Source organism: Pelophylax lessonae, assembly GCF_965119305.1.
Source record: "Pelophylax lessonae genome assembly, chromosome: 1".
NCBI classification, from domain to species: Eukaryota; Metazoa; Chordata; class Amphibia; order Anura; family Ranidae; genus Pelophylax; species Pelophylax lessonae.
In genome coordinates, this window is record NC_138768.1 from 228,343,108 (window position 1) to 228,368,349 (window position 25,242).

General features: G+C 45.5%; 1 protein-coding gene across 1 annotated transcript in view; it reads left to right on the forward strand.

Moving 5' to 3' along the window:
- LOC309554093 (P2X purinoceptor 4-like) overlaps positions 1 to 25,242 on the forward strand; it is a 117,021-nt gene that overhangs the window by 24,146 nt on the left and 67,633 nt on the right. The window contains exons 3-7 of the mRNA XM_082255634.1: positions 11,511 to 11,582; positions 15,810 to 15,882; positions 19,758 to 19,854; positions 19,949 to 20,029; positions 24,941 to 25,082. Of these exons, the coding sequence (XP_082111760.1) occupies positions 11,511 to 11,582; positions 15,810 to 15,882; positions 19,758 to 19,854; positions 19,949 to 20,029; positions 24,941 to 25,082 (465 nt within the window). The remainder of the gene's footprint in view (positions 1 to 11,510; positions 11,583 to 15,809; positions 15,883 to 19,757; positions 19,855 to 19,948; positions 20,030 to 24,940; positions 25,083 to 25,242) is intronic.

Consider the following 25,242-nt stretch of genomic DNA (forward strand, 5'->3'; position numbering starts at 1 on the left):
TCTTTAGCAAGAAACATACATTCCACATTGATGATTAATGATGATGCTACCAAAATTAGTGTGTAAATCGCCTCCAGTATTGCTTCTCATTCTTCTTGCTGGTGGCTGCCATTTTGCTGAAGCCCAGAGCCCCTGAGCAGAAGTAAATCATAAAGCCATTGATTTAAAGTTACATTCATGGAATGCCAAGATTGCAAACTCACATTTGCTTGTTTCGTCAATCAAACTGTCAAACCATCAAATGCCTGGAGTCATAACTGATTATATGTGCAGCACCATGGCAGTTGCAAATCAAACAGAAGCAGCTTCCTTGGCTGTAAAGTATAGGATGGTTTATTTTCACTTTAAGGCCCCTTTCACACAGGCAGACCGCTCAGATCCGCCTGTTCGTTTCTTTGGCGGATCTGCACGGATGCCCCATGCATCTCTATGGGGCGTTGGATGTCAGCGGAGACCTGTCCGCTGACATCCAACAATCCAACATCCGTCAAATCTGGACGGATGGAAACCCTATTTTCCATCCGTCCATCGGATCGGATGTGAACTGACAGATGGTCCGTTCTCCTACAATTCCCCTATAGAGAACAGCGGGGACCTGACAGCTCTGTCTCTGCACACAGCGCGGAGACAGAGCTGCCATCCGTCTGCTCAGTGGGGATCGGCGGATCGATCCCCGCTGAGAGAAACAGAGTCCGCCGATGGACCGCCAGGTGTGAAAGGGGCCTAAGGCTGTCACCAGATTGGCCTCTACAAATTTGTCAGTGTCTAAGAATGGAGAGCAACTGAACATGTGCAGAGCAAGGTGAGATGGTGTATTTACTGGATTTTACACAGTATAGGCACCTATTTTTAATGTTTTACATAGCTATACCTGGAAAAGGGGCCAGTCTGAAGTGATCTAGCAGGACTTAATTTTCTGATTAAAGTTCCACTTTACAGACCTCAATACCAGGAACTTTCACCCCCTTCCTGCCCAGGCCAATTTTCAGCTTTCAGCGCTGTTGTACTTTGAACTATAATTACTCAGTAATGCAACATTGCACCCAAATTACATTTTTATCTTTTTTTTCTCCATACAAATAGTTTTCTTTTTTGGTGGTATTTAACCGCTTGCTGACCGTATACTGTATATATTTATACAGCGGCAAGGCACCTCTCCTGCGCTGGATCCCATACCAATTTAACACATTTAACCCTTTGATCCCCCCTGATGTTAACCCTTTCCCAGCTAGTGTCAGTACAGTGACAGTGCATATTTTTAGCACTGATCACTGTATTAGTGTCACTGGTCCCCAAAAAGTGTCAAGTGTCTGTGTCCCGACTGTCCTCTCCTCCACAATATCACAGTCCCACTATTCACTAATTGCTGCCATTACTAGTAAAAAAAAAAAAATTTCCATGAAAATATCCTATAGTTTGTAGATGCTGTAACTTTTGCAGATGTAGATGCACAAACCAATCAGTATATGCTTATTGGTATTTTGTTTTACCAAAAATATGTAGCAGAATACATATTGGCCTAAATTGATGAAGAAATAAGATTTTTTTTTTTTTTTGGATAGGTTTTATAGCAGAAAGAAAATCATATATATATATATTTTTTTTTCCAGAATTGTTGGTCTGTTTTTGTTTTATAGCGCAAAAAATAAAAAACACAGAAATGACCAAATACCACCAAAAGAAAGCTCTATTTGTGGGAGAAAAGAGGACATAAATTTTATTTGGGTACAGGGTCGCATGGCTGCACAACTGTCATTAAATTTAACACAGTGCCATATTGGAAAAAATGGCCTGGTCATGAAGGGGGGGGGGTAAATTGTCTGCACCTGAAGTGGTTAATCACCACTTTTTTTTTTTTTTTTTTTTTTTTGTGCTACAAATTAAAAAAAAAACTAATATTTTGAGAAAAAAAAAATGCATTTCTCTAGCGTTCGTTGACGGACACAGCTCCTGATCTGCTTAACCATTGGGTTTACTGCCCCTTACAGGAGTAGGACCCCCCCTCACTGCTATAGGTACTCAGTTTTTTTTTTTTCTGCCTAGTCAGGAGTAATGACCTAGTTCCTAGTGACCTAGTTAGATCTTTGGTCCTGGCAATTCTTTTCCTTTTTTAGATAGATTTTTGCTAATATTTTTTCTCTGCGAGTTCTACAATCACTGGACTGGGCAACGGGCTGGATAATCTAAATCCAGCGGTCACCCCAGCCTGGCCAGCAGGCATGTACAGACATCAGCTCTGGCAGTCTGGCCAGCAGGCACGTATAGACAACGCCTCGCGAGGTCCCATACACCCGGGTCTTGGCCTGCGTCGCAGTGTTCCTCCTGGCGAACAGCCCCCATTTAGATGGAGAGGAGGTTCGGTCTGGATCAGTGCCCGCCTAGTTCCTAGTATGGTAGGTAGTTGTCCCCCCCCCTCTCCTCCTGGAGAGTCTTGGGGTAGATGTGGGCCCCTCCTTGGAATGGTCAGACCCCCTCCTTCCCGTTAGGCACCCCCCTCATGTGTCTGGTGGTCCCTGTGGGCTATCTCGCCCCCCCTCAACTGCTAGTGATCCCTCCTGGGTCCCTGGGAGCCGCTATTTTGTTGTAGCCTGTGCGCCATAATGCGCGGTGACCATGTTTGTGTGGTCCTGCAGCCATTTTGCAATAGTCCGGCATTGGAAGTGGCAGCAGCCATGGCAGTGGAGCCTATCTTGGCGGCGATTTTTAGCTGTGGGAGCCCCTCCTCATCCACTGGTGCTGACTCCTGGGTCTTTTTCTTTCTTGGCCACCCTACGTGAAATGAATTTAATCCTGGTGCTGCCGGTGCTTGTTCTGTGGGGTGGTGAGTCTGGTGGGGGTCTTCTCCCTCTCTGCTGCAGGATTGTGGGGTGCTCTATTGCTAGTGACCAGGTGGTGCTGCCAGCGCTGTAGCGGTGTCTCTTAGCAGTGTTCCCCCCCCCCCTCTGAGGCTGTGGGGCCCTCTGGGTCCTAATCATCCATTGATGCACTAACAGCGTCCTTATAGTACTTTTTGTCCCGGGTGGAGGTGGTGTTTGGGCGGCGGTCTAGCCTGTCTCATCTGTCTCCTCAGATCCTGAATCTGATTCGGCCGCCACAAACATGTTTTACCCTGCTGGGTCTGCGACCACGCGCCCTGAATTCTCAGATCAACATTTTTCCTCCTCCTCAAGATTTTGCCAAGACCCATGCAGGATCGAGGCAGAAGGGATTCTGGTCTTTTTAGTGGACCCGGCCTTGCCGGGCTTGGTACGCCGACCTGATGCAGCTAGTCGCCGACATCTCTTGGAGACTACCTCTCAGGGAGAATCTGCAGGCCCAGGGACTGATCTTTCATCCTGCTTTACAGTCACTGGCTTTGACGGCTAGGCAGATGAAAGCCATGTGCTGAAGGATGGGGGTTTGTCTGCGTCAGTGATTCCAATGCTGCTGAAGACCAGGAAGTCTACCTCCTAGGAAGATCTGTCATCGTACGTGGAAAACGTACATTTTGTGGTGTTAGTCTCTTTTCACCCTCCTTCAACAGGGGGTTGAGCAAAAATTTGGCATGGAGTACCATCAAGGGCCAGGTGTCGACCTTGGCGGTCTTTTTTTCAACGACCTTTAGCCACAAACTCCCTGGTGCGTACCTTCCTTCAGGGGGTTTGGCACTTGACTCCAGTGCGGTCTCCGTTACCTCCTTGAGACCTCAACTTGATGCTCTGTTCTCCAGAAGCCTCCCTTTAAAAATCTTCGGGACGTTCCCCTGCTTACGCTGTCCCAGAAGGTGGCTTTTTTTGGTGGCAATCACCTCTGCGCACAGGGTGTTGGAATTGCCGGCGTTATCTTGTCGGTCACCCTACTTGGTGGTTAAGATATAAGGTGTTGCTTTACCCCTGTCCGTCGTTTCTTCCAAAGGTTGTCTCTGATTTTCATTTCAACAAATACATTGTGTTGCCTTCCCTGTGTCCCAGGCCAAAACATCCTAAGGAAATTGCTTTGCATGCCCTGGATATGATTCGGGCAATTCGGGTGTACCTGGCAGCTACGGAGTCTTTTAGGAAGTCAGACTCACTATTTGTGCTCGCAAATGGGCCTCGGAAAGGACTGGCCGCTTCCTCTGTGACTATTTCCAGATGGATCAGACAGACGGTGACTCAGGCCTATTCAATCAAAGGGTCAGGTTCCTCCTTTCCCTGTCAAGGCGCACTCTACTTGGGTGCTCAGTGCTTCCTGGGCCTTCCGTCATCAGGCGTCAGTGATCTAGGTTTGCAAGGTGGCCACCTGGTCGTCGGTGCACACTTTCACAAAATTTTATAAAGTGGATGTGTTGGCATCTGCGGATGCTTCTTTTGGCCGCAAGGTTTTGCAGGCTGCGGTTTAGAGGACCTGGTCCACTTTTGAGGGTGTAATGTTTTGAGGTTGAGCTCCTGTTACCTGGATGGCTATGGTTTAGCCTTGGGAATTTTTTCTTGCTGTTCCCACCCCTCTTGTTTGACATTTTCTTTTGGGATGTCCCAATGGTTAAGAAGATCAGGAGCTGTGTCCGTCAATTAACGAAAGAGAAAATGGGATTTTTGTCTTACCATAAAATCCATTTCTCTGATGTTTATTGACGGATACAGCACCAACCCCTCTGTGGAGTTGTAATTCTTCGAACACTGCTTGTAACAAAACTGAGTACCTATAGCAGGGAGGGGGGGGGGGAGCATACCCCCTGGGACTGCCCATAGGCGTAGTCCATCTTTTTTTCTGCCTAGTGTCCTGTAGGGAACAGTATAACCTAATGGTTAAGAAGATCAAAAGCTGTGTCCGCCCCGAGGACAGTGGCAGGTGTGGAGTTTGACTGTGGCGGTACACCTGTGAAACGGTAACGCAGGTGTCCTAAGGCGAGCTTAGGGAGGACAGAAACCTCCCGTGGAGCAGAAGGCAAACTACTGTGAGCGTGTAGTTGAATAAAAAATGGATTTTGGCTATCCATCAGAAATGGATTTTACGGTAAGACAAAAATCCCATTTTTTTGTTTTTTTTTTTGTAAAAAAAACAAAATTTGCAAATAACTAATTTTTACCAAAATTTATACTGCTACATTTCTTTGGTTAAAAAAAAAACCCAAATCAGTGTAGAGGTGCATCTCCTAAAATTAGAATATCCTCAAATAGTTAATTTATTTCAGTAATCAATTCAAAAAGTGAAACTCCTATATTTTATATAGATGCGTTACACACAGAGTGATATATTTCAAGCATTGCTATCTTTTAATTTTGGGGATTATGGCTTGCATCTAGTGAAAACCCAAAATTCAGTACCTCCAGAAAATCAGAATACATAGGACCAAAAAAAAGGATTTTTAATACAGAAATGTTGGTTTACTGAAAACGATGTCCATGTACAGTATAGTATGCACTCAGTACTTGTCGGGGCTTCTTTTGCATGAACTACTGCATCAATGCGGTGTGGCATGGAGGCGATCAGCCTGTGGCACTGCTGAGGTGTTATGGAAGCCCAGGTTGCTTTGATAGTGGCTTTAAGCTCATCTGCATTGTTGAGTCTGGTGTGTCCCATCTTCCTCTTGATAATACCCCACAGATTCTCTATGTGGTTTAGGTCAGGTGAGTTTGCTGGCCAATTAAGCACAGTGATACCATGATCATTAAAACAGGTATTGGTACTTTTGGCAGTGTGGGCAGGTGCCAAGTCCTGCTGGAAAATGAAATCTGCATCTCCATAAAGCTGGTCAGCAGAGGGAAGCATGGAGTGCTCTAGAATTTCATGGTAGAGGGCTGCGCTGACTTTGGACTTGATAAAACGCAGAGGACATGGCTCCCCAAATCATTACTGACTGTGGACTGGACTTCATGCAATTTGGATTCTGTTTCTCTCCACGCTTCCTCCAGACTCTGGAACCTTGATTTCCACATGAAATGCAAAATTGAACACAGTCAGCACACTTGTTAAATGGCACCAAATTTTGGTATTTAAAAATGTGATACTTTATAAGCCTTTATTGGTTGCCAGTTTAGAGTTGCACAGGAGGTGCTAGAATTCTTGCTCTCTAATGCTTGCGGCGATATGTTACGTGTCGCAATCGCCATTTACGTATGCGTACGGGACCAACATGTTTACAGAAAATGTCTCCCAGTCTGTTAATTAAAAATCACAAGCTATTCTAAACCCTATAAGCTGCCTATAGAGTCCTATGTATAAACCTGCTTCAAAGAAACCTCTAAGCATGCTGCCCAGCTTCCTCACACGTAGCTAGCATGTTTAGCTAGCCCACAGGCATTTTCAGGCTCACTCCAATAGTTCAGTGCCCAGCTATCTCGGATTACATATGTATGGCTGTTGATCCTAGACCACTGTCACATTTCCCCCCTTTTTTCATTGTCCACGTTAACCCCTAGCACTTGGAGCACTTCTTCTGTCAATTATTCTTGCGGTCCCGACTAGAGCTCAAGGAATCCAACTGAAAGCCCGGGGCCTGTGTTACATGGGGGCCAAGGTCACCTGGCATGTGTTCCATGAGGGGGCTTGGTTTTGGCCAAGGAGGGTGACTTATTTTCCCTAATTACCACCAGCTCCTGGGCAGACCAGGTTTTCACAAATAAACATGTTCACTTCTCCTCCCCCCCCCCCCCCAATTAGGCTGAACCTACTGTATCACATTTCCTGTGTTCCCCGGCTTAGACAAGGATTAGGCATTGTGTGACTTTGCTTTGAACTTTACTCAACATTAAAAATGGAATAACAAGTTACACAAGTTGGCAACACAGTTCGCTGAACAGGATATAAACAAATTCCACACAGTGGTATAAATAGTGGCAAGGTAAAGGTTATCCATATCCTGACAATCGTAGTGACATGTCCCGCTAACTAGACAGAAGGGGTGCTGTGGTGCCGCTCACATGCTATAATTACGTACTGTCTTGTCAGGCCTTACGTCCCAACACTTCCTTCCCCCAGCCCTCCTGGGGGGACCGCTTCTCCTTTTTGTGCTGCATTCTGCTGTCCATGTTGCTGTTAAAGACCCAGATTAGCTCCTCCCCTCTAAACTAAAAGTAACATTGCTGGGCTAATCCAGAAGTCACAACCCCGAGGAGAGTGGCAACACATAAAAGGGAATCACCTGCCTACAAACAACTAGAAAGGTAAGAAATATTTTTTTAACCACTTCAATACAGGGCACTTTCACCCCCTTCCTGCCCAGGCCAATTTTCAGCTTTTAGCACTGTTGCATTTTGAATGACAGCTGTGTGGTCATGCAACACCTAAACCAAATTATGTCATTTTTTCCCCACAAATAGAGCTTTCTTTTGGTGGTATCTGATCACAGCAAGGTTTTTTCTTTTTTGCTAAATAAATAAAAAAAGACCAAAAAGTTAAAAAAAAATTTTTTTGTTATAACATTTTGTAAATACGTTTTTTTCCTGCATTGATGGGGTGACACTAATGGGGTGGCACTGATAGATGGCACTGATGAGGAGGGCACTGACCGGCTTTCTGAGCACTGATTGGCATCCCTGGTGGCCATGGGTGGGCAATCCTTGGTGGCTATAGTGGCATCCCCCAAGGGTCTGCACTGGTAATAAATGCTCTGATTACCAGCACAGACCCCCCGTCAGGAGAGCCGCCGTTCGGCTCTCCTCTACGTCAGGGGTCTTCAAACTATGGCCCTCCAGTTGTTCAGGAACTACAGTTCCCATCATGCCTAGTCGTGTATGTGAATGTCAGAGTTTTACAATGCCTCATGGGATGTGTAGTTCCGCAACAGCTGGAGGGCCGTAGTTTGAAGATCCCTGCGCTACGTGCTCCTGTCGGGCACGAACTGAAGAAAGCCGATCAACGGCACTTCCTATTTACTATGTGACCAGCTGTGATTGGACACAGCTGATCACATGATAAAGAGCCAACATCATAGGCTCTTTAGCAGGATTGGAGATGCGGTGTGTCAGAGTGACACACTGCACCACCGATCGCCGCTCTGCATGCCCCCCTGACGTCATAGGACTCAGTTTACTATATGACGGGTGGGAAGTGGTTAAATTAAAATATTTTTAGGTATGCGGTGTGAATAGGAACACACACAGAGCAAACAGTGAGGGTTTCTGAAATTTGACTTTAAAGTGGAAATACACTCTAAGGTTTTCTTAGACTGTATAGTATTGAGAGAGCTCTGGTTAGATTTTTTAGCTTAGGATAGATTTGGAAAGGATTAAAAATTCTTTCATGTTTCTACCGCTATCCAGGGCTGTTTTACAGAGATTTCCCCTCACTTATTACAAGTGACAAAGGTTTTATCAGGCAGGAAGCGAGGGAAGCTATGTCAGCTCTGTTAAACGTACATGACGAAAGTTAGTAGTCAGTGGACACAATGCATTTTAAAATCTAAAGGGCTTCTTCACGAATTGGGTGCCTCTCCTATGCCCACAGATTGAGTATTAATCAGTTTAACAGGAAATTGTGATTTTATTGCTTTTTGAATGAAGTCTAGGTCGATCGGGGAGATGGAAAATGTTGGGTCTCTTTTGACTGGCATGGTAAGGTACTGACTGCCTTTATAAAAGTGACGATGGATTACTTTTTTTTTTCTTGATTGAGCCAGGTAAAAATGTGCTACTGAAGTGATGTGTACAGCCGTGCTATGGCTATGTTATGTACACTAACTGTAAATGGTATTGTCACAATCATACATTAATGAAGAAATTAAATAAAGAAAATGACATAAATCTTGAGTGTGGTTGAAGCTGCTGCTAACGTGTAAGGTCAGAGGATCTCATGAATTTAAACTTGGTGCTGCTTCCACATATTAATCCCGTGTGTGTGTGTGTGTGTGTGTGTCCATCTAAAGGGTGGTAATAAATAGCACATACTCAGACTGGTCTGAGGTGGTAAGTGGGGCCCCCCAAGGCTCAGTCCTGGGACCAACCTTGTTCAATTTATTCATGAACCGCATTGAGGATGGGATCAGTAGCTCGATCTCAGTTTCTGCAGAGGACACAAAATTAGGCAGGGCAATAACTGCACAGCATGAAGCAGATATCCTACAGAATGACCTGGACAAAATAACGGAATGGGCTACGACATGGCAAATGAGGTTTAATGTGGAGAAGTGTAAGGTTTTGCACTTGGGGACTAAAAACATAAAAGCACAATACACTTTAGGGGGGGGAACCTTTGGGGGAATCAAAAATGGAGAAAGAAAAGATCTGGGAGTCTTGGTTGATGATAGACTAGGCAATAGCATGCAATGTCAAGCTGCAGCTGCCAAAGCAGGCAGAATATTGGTATGCATAAAGAAAGGGATGTATTCCAGAGATAAGACTATAATCCTACCACTTTATAAAACCCTGTTCCGACCGCATCTGGAGTATTCTGTCCAGTTCTCAGGAGGGATGTGTTGGAGCTGGAGAGAGTCCAGAGAAGGGCAACTAAACTGATTAGGGGATTGGAGGACCTTGATTATGAAGAGCGTATGCAATCGCTTGATTTATTCTCCCTGGAGAAGACACCTGAGAGGGGACATGATGGCAATTTATAAATACCTCAATGGTGATCTCAACATAGAAAAAAAGCTATTCAGTCGAAAGGACTGTATGAGGACTCGAGGGCATACAATGCGATTAGAGGAGAAGGGTTTTAACCTCAGGCAACGCAGGGGGTTCTTTACCGTTAAGGCTACACGATTGTGGAATTCTCTACTAGAAGAGGTGGTTTCTGCGGGAAGTATGGCTACTTTCAAAAGACTCTTGGACGTACATCTCAAGGATCAGAACATTCAGGGGTATGAGAGATGATTACGGCCACACACACACCTACACAGGTTGAACTGGATGGACTATTGTCTTTATTCAACCTCAATAACTATGTGTGTATGTATGTATGTATGTATGTATATGTGTGTGTGTGTGTGTGTGTGTGTATGTATGTATATATATATATATATATATATATATATATATATATATATATATATATATATATATATATAATAAAAAGCAATCAATATTACATAAAGTCAATCAGTGCAAACACAGTGGGGATTTAGGAGGGGAGCATGGAGTGGCACCTGAATCTTTACAAGAAAGAATCACCAACACTGACACTTTGTTTGCACTGATGGACATCTTGTGCTTTTTTTTTTTTTTTTCTTTTTTTTTTCTTCGATGCCTGCCAAGCATTGCACCCACAGTCAACCGATCGCTGATACAATGCTAGTCTCCTGCAGACTCCCAGTACAGCTTTCTGCTCACACCTTTAGGGGCAGACACTTACTGAAGAGCAGGAAGAATCAATGAACGTCGAGGGCACTCATCAGCACCCTCGCAGTTCATTATCACAGACACTGAAAACCTCACACTGGACGTCATGCAACTTGGATTCTGTGCCTCTCCACATTTTCTCCAGACTCTGGGACCTTGATTTCCTAATGAAATGTAACATTTTCCACAGTCAGTGATGATTTGGGGAGCCATGTCATCTGCTGGGGTTGGTCCACTGTGTTTTATCAAGTCAGCGCAGCCCTTTAGCAGGAAATTCTAGACCACTTCATGCTTCCCTCTGCTGACCAGCTTTAGGGAGATGCTGATTTCATTTTCCAGCAGGACTTGGCACCACCCCACACTGCCAAAAGTACCAATACCTGGTTTAATGATCATGGTATCACTGTGCTTGATTGGCCAGCAAACTCGCCTGACCTAAACCCCATAGAGATTCTGTGGGTTGTTGTCAAGAGGAAGATGAGAGGCACCAGACCAAACAAATTCAGACGAGCTCAAGGCTGCTATGAAAGCAACCTGAGCTTCCATAAAACCACAGTAGTGCCACAGGCTGATCGCCTCCATGCCACACCGCATTGATGCAGTAATTCATGCAAAAGGAGCCCCAACCAAGTATTGAGTGCATACTGTACATGGACATAACTTTTCAGTAAGCCTGCATTTATGTATTAAAATCTTTTTTTTTTTTTTTTATTTGTCCTATGTAATATTTCAATTTTCTGAGATACTGAATTTTGGGTTCTCACTAGCTGTATGCCATAATCCTCAAAGTAAAAGAGAAATGCTTGAAATATATCACTCTGTGTGTAACACATCTATATAAAATATGAGTTCCACTTTTTGAATTGAATTGCTGAAATAAATTAACTTTTTGATATTCTAATTTTATGAGTTGCACCTGTACATAGGAGATAATGTGCATGCTGGTGTCAACCTTTGTCATGATGTTATCTAGACAGCATTACATTACGACAGATCCTTTATGTGTTTAGTCTGTTTGTATTAGGCTGTTTTATTACATGTGTGGTAGGGATATGCAGGCTTGTTGTAGGCAACTAGTATTTTTACAAAGAGTTCAGAATTGGCTGTCAAATGTTTCTTAGTAGCGTTTTTCTTCTATTACAAATTCAAAAGCTTGTATGTCAGTGCATAAAATAATCTGCAATATATGATTAGTTTTGAAGGCTTGTATGGGCTTATTTTTCACCTGGTCTGATCATGCATACAAAGCAAGATGTATTTTTCTCTTTAATATAGGAAGAAAATGCTTTCTTTGTGATGACCAATCTAATTCTGACCCAGAATCAAACACAAGGCTACTGTCCTGAGGTGAGTCCAGCTAGTAGATACCTTAACACAGAATTGGAAATAATTTAAAGCAGAACTGCAGCCTTACATTTTAGGTATAGACAGTTGTACAGGCTTCTCTGCTGTATTTAAATGACCTACTATAATTGTACTGCACACTGTGAGCTCCCCGCAATGTGCATTAGAAGCTGCAGTAAGTCAGTCTGTCTCATTTCCTGTAAAAGAAAAATATGAGGGGCCATAGTGTACCCCTGGAAACGGCTGCATAAAGGGATGCTCAGACCAACTTGGTAGAATTTATCAAAAAACTTTATTGATCAAAAAGACACACTGGCTAAAAACACCCCAACGTTGGGGAACAATACAAGAATATGAATGGTGCAAAATGTTAACAACCATCAACACACAAGACACATAAAAACAATGACTCACACTCACAAGGCCGGCCTCACGTTCACACCAGAAGTTCTGACCGGCAGGCGCATGGGCGTACAGCATATACTCCTATACCGGAATATGTGAATGCTGCTGACCCATGGGACTGCTGGTCGGCATGCCACAGTCTAATGATACAGCTTGATTAGTTAACGACTGATATAGCTTCACCAAAATGCACAAAAGTCATGGACAACATACAGTATGGTCCTGAGTGATCAATTTAATACTTTTTTGCCAGCATGACAGTAATTCTTGAGTCCGGATGACAGACAGTCATGAATGTGGAAAGTACTGGTAGACCATTCAGACAGGCTAAACCTTAACACTTCTACTCATTAATAATTCAATTGTTAGGAAATCTTGGTTTCCAGGGGTGCTTCATAGTAGTAAGAGAAAGTGTCCGAAGGAATGTCTGCATACCAAATGGAATATTCTATGTTTCAAGCTGGCAAAACAGATTATTTGGACTCTGATGGATGTCCTCAAAGAGGGTGAGTGAAGGTCCTCTAAGATTTGGGATGGCAATAACAGGCCGTCATTGGTCACCGTGCACCAAAGAGTCTCTCCTAGTTTGGCAGATACAGGTACGGGAGCTGGGGAGAGACGCAGTATCTTAAGATGGCTGCGCAGGCTTACACCGTAGTTAGGCTGTGTACACTGTTGATAAATGTTCGCTATTTGGCCAGTATGGCCCTTCACTTAATAGCATCACATGTACTGTAGACCCAGTGCAGCCAGGTGTGTACTGCCCTTTCTCTATCCCCCTTCAATCAACAATGCAGGCTCACCGTATTCCTGTGGCATCTGATGGGGAGGCTTCCAATGTTCCTCTTGGAATGCTGTCAGGGTATGTTGACGTCACACGCCGGCCCCACGTCACCCGGAAGAGCCACCTATGCGTTCCAGCTCCCGCTCTAGGCACGGTTATCCGGCGTCATACGGAACACGCAGCCTCCTCGAGGCATGCCGGAGCTGAACCCGAGCACCAAGCTTATACCCTGACAGCATCCCAAGAGGAACATTGGAAGCCTCCCCATCAGATGCCACAGGAATACGGTGAGCCTGCATTGTTGATTGAAGGGGGATAGAGAAAGGGCAGTAAACACCTGGCTGCACTGGGTCTACAGTACATGTGATGCTATTAAGTGAACGGCCATACTGGCCAAATAGCGAACATTTATCAACCGTGTACACAGCCTAACTACGGTGTAAGCCTGCGCAGCCATCTTAAGATACTGCGTCTCTCCCCAGCTCCCGTACCTGTATCTGCCAAACTAGGAGAGACTCTTTGGTGCACGGTGACCAATGAGGGCCTGTTATTGCCATCCCAAATCTTAGAGGACCTTCACTCACCCTCTTTGAGGACATCCATCAGAGTCCAAATAATCTGTTTTGCCAGCTTGAAACATAGAATATTCCATTTGGTATGCAGACATTCCTTCGGACACTTTCTCCTACTACTATGAAGCACCCCTGGAAACCAAGATTTCCTAACAATTGAATTATTAATGAGTAGAAGTGTTAAGGTTTAGCCTGTCTGAATGGTCTACCAGTACTTTTCACATTCATGACTGTCTGTCATCCGGACTCAAGAATTACTGTCATGCTGGCAAAAAAGTATTAAATTGATCACTCAGGACCATACTGTATGTTGTCCATGACTTTTGTGCATTTTGGTGAAGCTATATCAGTTGTTAATTAATCAAGCTGTATCATTAGACTGTGGCATGCCGACCAGCAGTCCCATGGGTCAGCAGCATTCACATATTCCGGTATAGGAGTATATGCTGTACGCCCATGCGCCTGCCGGTCAGAACTTCTGGTGTGAACGTGAGGCCGGCCTTGTGAGTGTGAGTCATTGTTTTTATGTGTCTTGTGTGTTGATGGTTGTTAACATTTTGCACCATTCATATTCTTGTATTGTTCCCCAACGTTGGGGTGTTTTTAGCCAGTGTGTCTTTTTGATCAATAAAGTTTTTTGATAAATTCTACCAAGTTGGTCTGAGCATCCCTTTATGCAGCCGTTTCCAGGGGTACACTATGGCCCCTCATATTTTTCTTTTACAGTAACATGTTGGCTGCGGTGGCTCCCTACTTATAATTGGAGACCATTTGGATTTCCGATTGGTCTCTTGACGGTTTAGTGTCCAGTATATATAGGGCATTTCTGTCTCTTATTGGGGTGCCTCTGTTATGTCTCATTTCCTGTTTGGGGGGCATCCAGCAACATCTAGAGCCTTCCTCCCCAGCCTTACTGCCCCTGGCCCACCCCTTTCATTAATTGGATGTTTAAATGCTACTGAAAATGTCACAAATTATGCTGATTTACGGTAATGTGAAGGTTTCTATCTGTCTAGTGACATAAATAGGGTGGGGATACATTAAAAAAAAATAAAGTGCATGTCCAGCCAAAATTTGTTTTTAGTTTGGATGGAGGAGTGGGCTGAGGGGAGGAGGGACAAACCCATACTTTGTTACAACACATACTTTTCTTTTCAATAAAATGGAAGAAGACTGGTACCCCAGTAAGATTTGTATTTGTTTCTTTATTCCTTGTTCCTTTTGCAGATTTTCCCTTATTTCTTGTCTGATGAAAGCATTGTCAGGGAATGCTAGCTAAACCCTAGCAGGAGATGTGGTCCTTTCACCAATGTCCAAACCTAGAGAAAAAACGGTTTGGCTTAACATACATGTTAAAGTGTTTTTTAAACCTAAAAAAAAAAAGTTGTACTGGTTTTTCAATTTGTTTAGATATGATTTGCCATTTCAGTATGAAATGTTTTCCTGATGATGTCTTGTTTTTACCTGGTTGATCCTGGACGATGTCTTGTTTTTACCTGGTTGATCCTGGACGATGTCTTGTTTTTACCTGGTTGATCCTGGACGATGTCTTGTTTTTACCTGGTTGATCCTGGACGATGTCTTGTTTTTACCTGGTTGATCCTGGACGATGTCTTGTTTTTACCTGGTTGATCCTGGACGATGTCTTGTTTTTACCTGGTTGATCCTGGACGATGTCTTGTTTTTACCTGGTTGATCCTGGACGATGTCTTGTTTTTACCTGGTTGATCCTGGACGATGTCTTGTTTTTACCTGGTTGATCCTGGACGATGTCTTGTTTTTACCTGGTTGATCCTGGACGATGTCTTGTTTTTACCTGGTTGATCCTGGACGATGTCTTTGTTTTGTTTTTACCTGGTTGATCCTGGACGATGTCTTGTTTTTTTACCTGGTTGATCCTGGACGATGTCTTGTTTTTTTACCTGGTTGATCCTGGACGATGTCTTGTTTTTTTAACCTGGTTGATCCTGCCTGTGCCACTTCTCCTGACATTGCTGCTGATCCATGCTAGCATGGTCCGTTTACATCTTGTGTCATTCCACTGAATATACAGGTATGCTGTGCTAGAGCACGGTGTGCTTGTGTCTTCTGTATTCCGTACACAAGCTGCGCCCCCACCGCCACTGCACACGGTTGTGAAGGGGGAAGTGACGTTATGCCTCCGGGCTAGATGGCTTTCCATTGTTGCCGCCAAGCTTCTGCGTTTGCATAGCATCACTTCCTTTCATGATGTAACACTTGCAGAACTGCACACACCCACCAGCAAGTCCATGCTTCTCAGTAGATGCTACAGCAATCACGTGACCTGCTCTACTAAGCCCAGAGAAAGTAGTAAAGGATTTTATAGTGATTTAAGAGCTCATATTTCCCTAATTTTCTTCTTTTTTTTTTTTTTTTTTCCACGGGAGTTTTACAAACCCTTTAGGATTTTATTTTGTGAGGTCTTTATTATTTTGTGTTCTCTTTCAGCTTCCAGATACCAAAACAATATGCAATTCCAGTCATAAATGTATCCCCGGTCTTGTGGGCACTTACAGCAATGGTATGAGCTCAAATTAGAGTTTATAATTACTACTCCTTCACTTTATTATTTATACAGGATCTGCCTGTTTTGGCTGGGTAGCTGTGTCTTGTATAAAGGAAATGTAAAAAGAGAAAAATACAGAGGCTGAGAATGCTGATCTTCTGAAAATGTTATGGCACTTTTCCACTGCAAGTACCGGCTCGGCTCTACTCGGCCCTGCTTGGCCCAGTTTGCTTTTCCACTGCTGGTACCGCATGGTACGGTGTTGGAATGGCACGGTATGGTTTCCGTTTCCAATATAGTACTAAAGTTAAGTGGGTGGGATAATAACGGGGTGGGTGGGATTCTCTGACCAATCAGTGGCTAGTAGTGACTGCATGCAAAGGATTGTGTGATATGGTACCTCTTGGAACCACAATCGAGGTGGTACTGTTTTTGAGAGCTGTACCGTCTGGTTCCATGCAGTGGAAAAGCGCCACCGTACCGAACGGTTCCTACACCATACCATGCGGTACCAGCAGTGGAAAAGAACAAAAGCGAGCCGACCCGTTCGGTTCCATGCAGTGGAAAAGCGCCATTAGTTGGGGGCCAAGCATGCTCCTAGTAAGAAGCTAAGCTCCAGACAAACCACCAAACACCAGGTTGAATTGCATACAGCCGTGGCCAAAAGTTTTGAGAATGACACAAATATTCACAAAGTCTGCTTCCTCAGTTTTTATGATGGCAATTTGCATATACTCCAGAATGTTGTGAAGAGTGATCAGAAGAATTACAATTAATTGCAAAGTCCCCCTTTGCCATGGAAATGAACCGAATACTAAAAAAAAAAAAAAAAAATTTCCACTGCATTTGTGGAGAAGGCTTCAGGGCGCCCAAGTAAGTCCAGCAAGCGCCAGGACCGTCTCCTAAAGTTCATTCAGCTGCGGGATCTGGGTGCAATCCAGTGCAGAGCTTGCTCAGGAATGGCAGCAAGCAGGTGTGAGTGCATCTGCATTCATAGTGAGACTTTTGGAGGATGGCCTGGTGTCAAGAGCAGCAAAGAATTCACTTCTCTCCAGGAAAAACATCAGGGGCAGATTGATATTCTGCAAAAGGTGCAGGGATTGGACTGCTGAGGAGTGGGGTGAAGTCCTTTTATCTGATGAATCACCTTTCTGATTGTTTGGGGCATCCATAAAAAAACCTGGTCTGGCATGAATTTTGAGGGGAGCCCCACGCCAAAAACAAAAAAACGGTGTGCCCCCCCCCCCCCCCAAAATTCATACCAGACCCTTATCTGAGCATGCAGCCAAGCAGGTCAGGAAGGGGGAGGGGACAAGGGAGCGGCCCCCACCCTCTCCTGGACCATACCAGGCCACATGCCCTTAACATTGGGGGTGGGTGCTTTAGAGGGGGGGGGTGGGATCTGCAAGCCCCCCACCCTTAACCACTTTACCACCGGAGGATTTTCCTGCTAAAAGACCAGGGGTTATTTTGCGATTTTTTACTGCGTGACTTTAACGGACAATCGCGCGGTCGTGCGACGCTGTACCTAAACGAATTTCACGTCCTTTTTTTCCCACAAACAGAGCTTTCTTTTGGTGGTATTTGATCACCTGTGCGATTTTTTGATCACGCGCTATAAACAAAAAAAGAGCGTAATTTTTGCAAAAACAACAATATTTTTCACTTTTTTTTATATGAAATTCCCCCAAAAAAAAATGTAAAAATCAAAATTTTTTAAAATTTTCGGCCAATTTGTTTTACGCTACCTATGTTTGGTAAAAAAAATCGCAAAAAGCGTATTTTGATTGGTTTGCGCAAAAGTTATCGCGTTTACTAACAAAGGGAAAGATTTTTGTCATTTTTGGTGTTTTTTTTTTTAACGAGTAATGGCGGCGATCTGCGATTTTTTTTGCGGTACTGCGACATTGCGGCGGACAGATCGGACCCTTGACTGACATTTTTGACACTTTTGGGGGTACCAGTGACATTACTGCAGTAATCAGTGCTATATATATGCACTGTTACTGCAAAAATGACACTGGCAGGGAAGGGGTTAACAGTATTGGACAGGGAGGGGTTAAGTGTGTCCTAGGGGCGTGATTCTAACTGTGTAGGGACAGGTCTACTAGTGTAAAAACAAAGATCAACAGTTCTACATAGTAGAACTGTTTGATCTTCACTTTTACACAGGGAGAACTGACAGGTGGCTTGTTTACACAAGCCGCTCTGTCTTTCTCCCGCTGTAGCGGCGATCGTAGTGTGACCGGCGGACATCGGGTCCGCCAGTCACACTCCCGCACTCCTCCGTGAACGAGCCTCGGCGGGCGCGCGCCTCGGCGGGCGCGCGCCCGCCCGCTATTGGCTCTGGAAGGAGTGACAGGCGAGCGACGTAGACCTACGTCACTCTGCCTGGCCGGGGCCGACTGCCGCAGTAAATATACTGTGCGCAGTCGGCAAGCGGTTAAGCACCTTGTCCCCATGTTGATGAGGACAAGGGCCTCTTCCCGACAACCCTGGTGTTTGTGGGGGTCTGCGGGCAGGGGGCTTATCGGAATCTCACAGATCCCGGACCCCCTCCCTATGTGAGTATGGGGTACATTGTACCCCCTACCCATTCACCCCAAAAAAAGGCAGTGTAGTGTAAAGAATGACAAGACGGTTTTGAGAAGTCCTTTTTTTTTTTTATCTCCCTCTGATCTTCTCCCTCTGGTCTTCTCCCTCCGATCTTCCTCAGATGATGTCTCCCGTGATTATGCCGGCTCCGCTCTTTGCAGCTTCTTATATAGCCTTGGGGACGTGGCCTCCCAGTGATGTCACCCAGAGACCCCCCCCCCCCCCACCTTATGTCGTCGCGCATCTTCAGGTGACGACATAAGGGGGCGGGGTCTTTGGGTGACGTCACGCCCCATGGCTATATAAGAAGCTGCAAAGAGCAGAGCCGGCATAATCACGGAGAAGATCGAAGGGAGATTTTTAATAAAGGACTTCTCAAAACTGTCTCTTGTCATTATTTACACTACACTGCCTTTTTTGGGGTGAATGGGTAGGGGTACAATGTACCCCATACTCATTCACATAGAAAGGGGGTCCAGGATCGGGGAGCCCCCTTGTTACAGGGGGAGTCCAGATTCCGATAAGCCCCCTGCCCACAGACCCCCACAACCACTGCCCAGGGTTGTCGGGAAGAGGCCCTTTGTCCTCCTCAACATGGGGACAAGGTGCTTTGGGGTGGGGGGGTGCAGAGCCCCCTTTTTCCAAAGTACCCACCCACTCATGTTGAGGGCGTATGGCCTGGTATGGGAGGGGGTGGGGCTGCTTACTCGTCCCCTCCCCTTTATATAACCTGACGGGCTGCATGCTCGGATAAGGGTCTGGTATGAATATGCCCGTGTTATGTGTGGTATGAATATGCCCGTGTTTTTTTTCCCATTTTGGTGGGGCTTGTGATGCGACTTCCATTCAGATCAATGGGCTCCCATTGGAAGCCATTGATTTTCACATAAAGAAAAACGTATAACATGGCTTAACACTCTATAAGCAACGTTAAGCAGCTTTTAGCAGCATCAGACGTTTTTACAGCTGTGACGCTGGTCCTCAGAATGCACTGGCCCTGGGTTTTTTTTTTTGTTTTTTTTTTGCAGCTTGAAAACGTATATGCCATTTACAGCTGCGAAACGTCTGTGTGCGCGCATTAGGCCAAAAGATAACATGAAGGGGCGTTTTTAAGCTGCGAAAAAAAAAAAAAAAACCTCTGACGCTTCTTAAAGCAGCTCAAAAATGCTCTGTGTGCATGAGGCCTTAAAAAAAAATTACAAATATTGTTTTTACAAATTGCATACCTGCAAAAATACTTTCATGTCTGCATAGTACTTTATACAGTGACATTTCATTTACTTTTCGCTTTACAGGTTTACAGACTGGACGGTGTGTACCATATAACAGGACAGTTCGCACATGTGAAGTCTTCGCCTGGTGTCCAGTGGAAAATGACATGGAGGTCCCAAAGTCAGTGACCCCCTGATTGTCCTTAATATAATTTGTTATGTACTGTTTATACATTTGTGGTTGACGTGTACCATATATCCATGTCTTGTTTCAGACCTGCTCTTCTAAAGGATGCTGAAAACTTCACAGTTCTCATTAAAAATGATATCTGGTACCCGAAATTTAAATTCTCCAAGTAAGTGTGAAATTATATATATATAATTTTTTTTTTTTTTAAGGTTGCACTGTTGAAGAAAATGTATGAACTAATAAAAAAGAAGAGCAAACTCATTTAAAAAGCAGAACCATGATTGAATGAGTGGCCACAAACAAAAGCAAATATTTTATCCAGTTTTACAAGGCGTGGCAGCTTTAAAAGGCATTTTTTTCTTCTTCCATAGCAAAGCTTGTCAATTATATTTCTCTTTCGTTGATTGACGGACACAGCTCCAGAATCTTCTTGACCATTGGGTTATGCTGGACCCTAGGCAGGAAAAAGCTTTACCATGCTTATGGGGCAGTCCCAGGGGGATATACTCCCACTTCGTGGCATTCAGTTTTTTTTTCTGCTTAGTCAGGAGTAAGGACCTAGTTTCTTGCTGGGATCTCTGGTCCTAGCATTTTTTTTTCTTTTTTAAACGTTTTTTTTTTTTCCCCCTTTTTTTTATTATTTTCTTGCTCTTGTGAGAACTACAATCAACTGCTGGACTGGGCAACGGACTAGATATTCTAGATCCTTATGATCTTCCCATTTCGGCCAGCGAGTGCGTGCAGATATCAGCTCCGCGCTGGGTCAGGTGGGACATAGCCCCACTGGACGGAGGCTGGCCTGCAAGGTAAAACGTCTCGCGAAAGCGCATATGACCTGGTCCAGGCCTGAGTCACAGCGTGCCTCCTGGCCCGCAGCACCCCCCCAGGGGGTGGCCATACCTGTCCAGTATCTCCTGTGGGGTGTCGAGCCGGTGATGAGGGGTGCTCCGCCAGCTGCGGAATTTGCATTTTTCTTTTTTAGGGGGAGTTTTCCTGGTGGGGGCTTCTACCAGGGCCCCCTTTTACTGTAGTAATGTCCTTGGTGTCCCCTGTGGGTCCAGTGAGCCGCCATTTTGTCGTGGTTGGTTGGATATATTTGTGTAGTCCAGCAGGTATTTTCTTGGTGGTTTCCCATTGAATAAAGCTGCGGCCATGTTTTTTTTTTAGCTTTGTGGGCAGTGACTGGCGGTGGACCTCTAGTGCTGGCTCCTGGACTTCCTCTTTCTCTCTGATCGCCACATGGTGTACAGCATCCAGCGCTTTGCTCTGTTCTTACCGGGGGTTGTGAGTTATTGTGGGTGCCCTGAGGATCTCCCCCTCTCTGCTATAGCAGCGATTCAGCTGTGCTGAGACCTGTAGTGCCGCAGAGGGGTCACTCAGCAGTGTTTTTTTTTTCTACTTTTTGCCTGGGTGGTCCCTGGAGCGAATTTCACCCCCTGATCCCATCTTAGAGGCGACGGGCCCTTCTGGGGCCCAGTCCACCCTGTCTGCAATGGCGGTGGCTCTGGAGTACTAGTGTCCAAGGTTGGTTTGGTCCTGCAAAACAGGACCAGCAAAAAGCGTCCACTGCCGTCACCTGCTTCCTCTGTCTCCTCAAGTTCTGAGTCTGATCTGGCCGCCGCAGACGCGAGTCACCCTGCTGGGTCTGTGTCCATGCACCCTGAGTGCTCTGATAGTGAGGATGATTCCTGTTCCGCTGCAGCCATGAATGAAAAAGCAATGGTGGATGCACTGATTGTATCAGTGCGGGAAACTTTAAAAGTGTAGGATGTGGCTGCGTCGGAAGCGCCGGTCACCTTTTTGGTACCCGAAAATCCTCAAACCGCAAATGTTCATCCTTTTCCCAGACTTTGACAGAGTGGGCTAAACTTTTGCTTCAAAATCTAGAGGGGGGGGGGGGGGGAACAGCTTCCCCCTGCCTTTTGTGGAGCTGGCGGACCAGTTGGTCCAGGGGTTACAGTTTATCTGTGATGCCTCCCTGGATGCGGCTCCCCTGGTTTCTAGGCTGTCCATGACAGCATTGGTCCTTGCATTATATGGCTAAATCATTAAGGGAGAGTCAGGAGGGAAGAGTACTCTCCTCTCCTCCCACAGGCTTCCAGGGGCAAGGAGTATCGTCACAGACGTGGTCCTTTTTTTTTTTTTCGCACCAAAGTGACTTTTTCATCCCTCAGGGTCTCAACACAAAGGATCCAAATCTAGAGGTTCCAAGAGGCCCTGGCCTGCTAAGCCGAGAGCAGGTTCTTCCAGACCTGCAGACAAGCCCTCTTCTGCCCAGAGGGGCACCCTCACCCAAATCTGGGGTGGGGGGACATCTTTGTTTTTTTTTTCTGGACCTGTGGACCTCTCTGATTCAGGACAGGTGGGTCCATGAGTTGATTCGGTCAGGCTACAAGATTGAATTTCAGTCTTATCCTCCAGAAAGGTTTTTTTCCTTCTAACCTGCATTTGTCCCCAGACCGCCTACGTGGTCTTTTCAGGGTGGTACAAGATTTGCTACTACAAGGTGATTCCAAACTCTGTAAGTTAACTCTGTTGCTACTGTAAGGGGATGGTTCCAAACCGGTTTACAGTTCCCAGGAAGGAAGGCAAAGTTTTTTTCCAATCCTAGACCTAAAAGCCCTGAACCGCTTTGTGCGGGTACAGAAGTTCAGAATGGAGTCCATTCGTAAGGTAGTAGCATCCCTTCATCAAGGGGATCTTCTGGCCTCTATCGATATCAAGGATGCTTACCTCCCTATCCGGGTATATGTCAGGCATCGGCGCTTCCTCCGTTTTGCCGTGGGTGAGGAGCATTATCAATTTGTGGTGTTACCCATTGGTCTCGCCTCAGCTCCTCGAGTATTGCCCCGGTGTTCGCATTGTTGAGACAGCGGGGGATTGTGGTACTGGGGTACTTGGACAATCTTCTGCGAGCAGAGTCTCCGACTGCTCTAAAGGACAACCTGGACATCACTGTGTAGACTGTGTGGCAGGAATTCGGTTGGACATTGAATTTCCAGAAGTCTGCTCTGATTCTGTCCACCAAGTTGGACTATCTGGGTCTGACTCTGGACTCGGCCTCACCCCAGGGTGTTTCTTCCGCTGGACAAGCTCCAGAAGCTGCAGGTTGCCATTCGACTTCTGTTGTCTAGCAGTTGGTCGTCTCTCAGAACTTGCATGCGGGTGCTGGGCCTGATGGTGTCTACCTTTTTTGAGGCGGTTCAGTTTGCACAGTTCCACACGAGACCTCTGCTGAGAGAGATTCTTGCCAAGTGGGACAAGAATCCACAGTCTCTAGACAATCTGATTCTGCTGAGCCGGGGTACAAGCAGGTCCCTGATCTGTTGGCTTCATTCACTGGCTCTTTTTGACAGGGAAAATCCTTCCTTCTCCTGTACTGGACAGTGGTCACCATGGATGCAAGCCTGTACGGGTGGGGAGGTGTCTTGGGCATGGAATGTGCTCAGGGGGTTTGAACCCTGGAGGAGTCCAGACTTCCAATCAGTGTACTGGAACATCGGACGATCAGACTTTGTCTGGCCCATTAGATGGGTTGTCTTCAAGGGTGTCCGGTACGGATTCAATCGGACAATGCTACAGCTGAAGGTAGGCGGAACATTTGGTTCCAGCTCTCTGCTGTACATATTCCAGGGGTGGAAAATTAGCAGGCGGATTACCTCAGTCGACAGGCCTTGGACTAGGGAGAATGGTCACTTCATCCAGAGGGGTTTCATCAACTGTGTCTCAGGTGGGGAACTCCAGAGGTGGACCTGTTCGTCTCTCTCCTCAACAGGAAGGTGCAGAGATTTGTGGCAAGGTCTCGGGATCCTCTAGCCCTTGATGGCTGATGGTTCCTTGGGGCCAGTACTGTCTGATATACACCTTTCTCCCTTTGAAACCTCTGCAAAGGATGGAGACAACAGAAGGAATGCCGGTCATCCTAGTGGCCTCAGACTTGCCTCGCCGGTCTTGGCGCGTGGATCTAATTCGGCTGGTCGCTGATGTCCCTTTGCGACTCCCTCTCGGAGAAGACTTTTTGGCCCAAGGGCCGATCTTCCATTCTGCTTTACAATCACTGGCTTTAACGGATTGGCTGTTGAGAGCCAGGTGCTGAAGGATAGGGGGTTGTCTGACTCTGTGATTTAAAGCTGTTAAAAGCTAGGAAATCTACCTCTAGGAAGATTTATTATCGCGTCTGGAAGTCGTACATTGCATGGTGTGAGTCTCTGGGGGTTTCTCCCTGTTCCTTTTCGGTTTCGAATTTTGGCAGTCTCCCAAAGAGGTGTAACCATTTCCAGATGTATCAGACAGACGGTAGTGCAGGCCTATTCAATCAAGGTTGCTAATTTCCCTGTTAAAGCGCATTCTATATGGATGCTTAGTGCCTCCTGCCATCAGGCGTCGGTGATGCAGGTTGCAATGCGGCCACCTGGTCATCTGTGCGTACACACAAAATTTTATAACATAGATGTACTGGCATCTGCAGATGCTGCTTTTGGCCGCAAAGTTTTGCAGGCTGCAGTTTGAGAGCATTAGTCCTCTTTGAGGGTGTTTTGTTGTCAGATGAGCTCCAGTTGCTCCTGTTTTACCTGGTTGGCTATGTTTAGCATTTGGGAAGTGTTTCCTTGCTGTGTTCTTCCCGCCCCTCATGTTGACACTGCTTTGGGGCTTCCCAAGGTTATAAGAAGATCTGGAACTGTGTCAATGAACGAAAGCGTAAACTGGAATTTTGTCTTACCGTAAAATACTTTTCTCTGATGTTCATTGAAGGACACACCCCTCTATTGAGCCGAGTTATTTTTTCTTCTGACACTGCTTGCAACTAAACCGAATGCCTATAGCAGGAAGTTGGAGTATACCCCCTGGGACTGCCCCATAGGCGTGGTAAAGCTTTTTCCTGCCTAGTGTCCTTCTCCTGTAGGGGGCAGCATAACCCAACGGTTAAGAAGATTCTGGAGCTGTGTCTGTCAATGAACATCATCAGAAAAAAGGATTTTACGGTAAGACAAAAATCCAATTTTTATAAGTCATTTATTTGGTTTAAATTTTAAACTCGATATTTTGATTGTGTCTTTAATCCATCCTTTATTCCTAGACGAAACATCTTGCCAAATATCAGCACTGATTACCTGAAAAGCTGCCAGTACGATCGTGTGAAAGATCCATTCTGCCCTATATTCCGGCTGGGTGCTGTGGTGGAAGAATCTGGAGAATCCTTCCAGGAAATGGCTATACAGGTGTGTGGTTGGGGGAATGCTAGCTCATAGATGTATGAAGCTGGGGTTATCAGAGCTGTCGCTGGGTAGCAAAAAAGCCTAAGTCCCACCCATATGTCTACGGTGGGCTCCATGGTGAGAATGTGAAGCATAAGGAGTTTAAAGTCTGTTATGCAGGATA